This window comes from Macaca thibetana, chromosome 7, assembly GCF_024542745.1.
Source record: "Macaca thibetana thibetana isolate TM-01 chromosome 7, ASM2454274v1, whole genome shotgun sequence".
In the NCBI taxonomy this organism is placed as follows: domain Eukaryota; kingdom Metazoa; phylum Chordata; class Mammalia; order Primates; family Cercopithecidae; genus Macaca; species Macaca thibetana.
The window spans coordinates 88,380,659-88,384,445 of NC_065584.1; the positions used below are offsets into that span (position 1 = coordinate 88,380,659).

Below are 3,787 nucleotides of genomic sequence, written 5' to 3' on the forward strand. Positions count from 1 at the left end.
AAATAATCAAGAACGCAGAAATCTCCACCAGGCGGCCACCAATGCGTATCAAAGTTTCCCACTTTCCTTTAGATTTACTTAAGGGTAGCTTACGGGAAAAAATACTTAAGTATTTCCCTTTTTAAAGAAAAAAATTATATGAATTCTACAAAATTATGGCAGAAAATTTAAGAAGAGCACATGCTTCCCAACTCATTCTAAAGGGCCAGCATTACCCTGATTCTAAAACAAAAAAAAAAATTTACAAAATCCAAGATCCATTCTTGCCTAAAGATAAAAGAAATTTTCAGCAAACTGAATAAAGAAAACTTTCTCAGTCTGTTAAAGAGTACCTATGAAAAGATTACAGCTATCATTACACTTAATGATGAAATATTGAATATATTATAACAAGAACAAGTCAAAGATATCTGCTATAACTAATTCTACTCAGCATTCAACAAAATGAATATAATAAATTCATACTAGAATTTTAAAAGTAAATTTCTTTATTCACTGACAACATAATCATCTATAAAGAAAATCCTACATAATCTATAAAACACTGATAGAACTAATAAGTTTTGCAAGTTTACAGGATATAATGTCAAACAAAGATTATGTGCCCATAAGCTAAGAATAAACAATTGTAAATTGAAATAAAAACCAACATCATTTAAAAGATCATCAGAAATATGAAACTTAGAGATAAATATAAAGTATATATGCAAAACCTGTTCACCAAAAACTACAAAACTGAAGGGGTGGTCTGCCCCTCCACACCTGTGGGTGTTTCTCATTAGGTGGAATGAGAGACTTGAGAAAAGAAATGAGACACAGAGACAAAGTATAGAGAAAGAAAAAGTGGGCCCAGGGGACCGGTGCTCAGCATACAGAGGACCCGCACCGGCACTGGTCTCTGAGTTCCCTCAGTATTTATTGATCGTTATCTTTACCATCTTGGAAAAAGGGAAGTAGCAGGACAATAGGATCATAGGAGGGAGAAGGTCAGCAGTAAGAAATATGAATAAAGATCTCTGTGACATAAGTTTAAGGAAAAGTGCTGTGCCTTGATATGCATATGTAAACATCCCCATTAACCTTTTTAGTGCATAAAGAGCAGCATTGCCGCTAGCACATAGCACCGTCAGCCCTAAGGCACTTTTCTCCCATCTCAGTAAATAGAACATACAATTGGATTTTACACCAAGACTTTCCATTGCCCAGGGACCGGCAGGAGACAGATGCCTTTCTCTATCTCAACTGCCAAGAGGCCTTCTTTCCTCTTATACTAATCCTCCTCAGCACAGACCCTTCACGGGTGTGAGGCTGGGGGATGATCATGTCTTTCCCTTCCCACGAGACCATATTTCAGACTATCACATGGGGAGAAACCTTGGACAATACCTAGCTTTCCTAGGCAGAGGTCCCTGCGACCTTCTGCAGTGTATGTGTCCCTGGGTACTTAACATTAAGAGAATGGTGGTGACTTTTAACAAGCATGCTGCTTCAGGCACTTGTTTAACAAAGCACAGCCTGCACAGCCCCAAATCCATTAAACCTTGAGTCACCACAGCACATGTCTCTCACAAGGACAGGGTTGGGGGTAGAGTTACAGATTAACAGCATCTCAAATACAAAACAAAATGGCGTCTCTTACGTCTACTTCTTTCTATATAGACACAGTAACAGTCTGATCTCTCTTTTCCCTACACAAAACATTGCTAAAAGAAATTAAATGAGCATAACATAGATGTAGAGATGTATTGAATTTATGACTCATTTTGAACAAGGAATACATACATTCATCAGATAAGAATTATGTTACAGGTCTAATAACATTCTAATCAATATGTGATGTCTCATAGTTCCTGAATCTAAAATATCAAAGAAAGAAACATAAAGTCATATCACGTTTAATGAGAAGGTCTTATTGTATCATTTATGAGATCTTCTTGTAAATCACCAGCTGTTTGCATACTCTCTTTATTGCTGCCTTCATCTCCTTATTCCTGAATGTATAGACGACTGGATTCAGAAAAGGAGTGAGAACTGCATCAAAAATAGCCAGAAATTTGTCCATCTGTGAATTAGGGTGTGGCCATGTATACACAAACACGGGTGGGCCAAAGAACAAAAGGACCACTGTGATGTGAGCTGAAAGAGTGGAAAGGGCCTTGGATGAACCACCTGAGGAATGTTTCCTAACAGTAAACAGGATGAAGATGTAGGAGATTAGAAGTATGAAGAAAGTACCCACACAGATAAACCCACTGTTGACAGTGACCATGAACTGCAATCTGTAGGTGTCGGTACAGGCTAGTCTGAGAAGCCGAGGAAGATCACAGTAGAAGCTGTCCAATACATTAGGGCCACAGAAGGGTAAATTAACAAGAAATGCCAGTTGGAACAGGGAGTGACTGACACCAAGGGTCCAGGCAACAGCCAGAAATAAAATGCACATTCTTGGGCTCATAATGGTCAGATAGTGGAGGGGCTTACATATGGCCGCGTATCTGTCAAAGGCCATGGCTATGAGCAGCACCATCTCCACACCACCAATGACGTGGATGAAGAAGATTTGAGCAATGCAGCCTCCAAAGGAGATGACTTTGTGCTCTCGGAACAGATCATAAATCATCTTGGGAGAAGTAACAGAGCAGGCTCCTAAGTCAATGAAGGAGAGATTGGCCAGTAGAAAGTACATGGGGGAGTGTAAGTGAGGGTCAGTGGTCACAGAAAACACAATGAGGATGTTTCCGGTAATGCTTGCCACATAGAGCACAGAGGAAAACACTAGGAGGAGGAGCTGTTTCTCCCATGAATGAGTGAGTCCCAGAAACACAAACTCAGATACCACTGAGTGATTCTCACCATCCATTGGTCCAGCCAACTGGGCTGTGGCTAAAATTATGAGAACTAAGAAAATGGGGAGGAAATTATGATTATGAAGATAATAATATGTACTAAAATCATTAATATTGCAATGTTCTCACTATGAATAAATAGTATACAGTTATTCAGTTCCTCACATATAAAAAATAACAAAAAATCAACATATTATAACAACATGTGAGCTGCAACCTGATTTAAACCCATCATCAATACTTTCAGTGTAATATCTGCTTTCAAATTAACAGGTTAGGTAAGGACAAAAGATTCCTGACTATCCATGAAATTCATCAGGTGTTTAAATCACCTGTGATATTGACTATTCCTCATTTCCAGCATATTCCATTTGTATTTACACATATTCTCATACTTTCCGTCCCTTCCCAGTTTGTACTCACAATTCTCTGACAGAAAGTAGACATAAGAGGAAAACATGATTAACAGATGAATTATCACCTGCAGTAAGAGGTGCCTGGGACAGACTTAGTTGAGATAGGCTGTGGATTGAGACAAAATATAGAGACTGGGGTATGTGAAATCGGAAAGCCCACAACTGTAAAAGAACAGAGTAAGTAGACTTTCACAAGAAATAGAATCACCACCATTATCCACTACATTTTCTCATGCTCACTGCTATTTAAGTGCCTCAGTTTCAATACAATCTTTCACAATTACGAAGCCCTAAATGGCTTCCCATCCTGCAACGATTTCATAAGGAGCCTATGCCACCTGTCGTGTAAGGCTTTTTCCATGCATAATAAATATGTTTTGGAGGGATTTCACCAGAGTTTCTGCTAAGATACGTCCATAAAATGGCCACAGAGGTTGTGAGAAATCTCTGCAGTTTCTCTTTGTCTGTACACATGAAGGTATTGAGGACCAGAACTTGGATTAGTTAAGATAATGTTTTAATTCT

The 3,787-nt window shown here is 38.7% G+C and overlaps 1 protein-coding gene across 1 annotated transcript; it reads right to left on the bottom strand.

Annotated features, from left to right (window-relative positions):
- Window positions 1–1,885: 1,885 nt before the first annotated feature.
- On the bottom strand, window positions 1,886–2,879 carry LOC126960096 (olfactory receptor 4F3/4F16/4F29). Its single transcript, XM_050800064.1, has one exon. It carries the CDS (start codon window positions 2,858–2,860, stop codon window positions 1,922–1,924), a length of 939 nt encoding a protein of 312 aa, XP_050656021.1. The 5' UTR covers window positions 2,861–2,879; the 3' UTR covers window positions 1,886–1,921.
- Window positions 2,880–3,787: the final 908 nt, after the last annotated feature.

Coding starts and splice junctions, on each gene's coding strand:
- LOC126960096 (XM_050800064.1), bottom strand. CDS start 2,860: ATGGATGGTGAGAATCACTCAGTGGTATCTGAGTTTGTGTTTCTGGGA.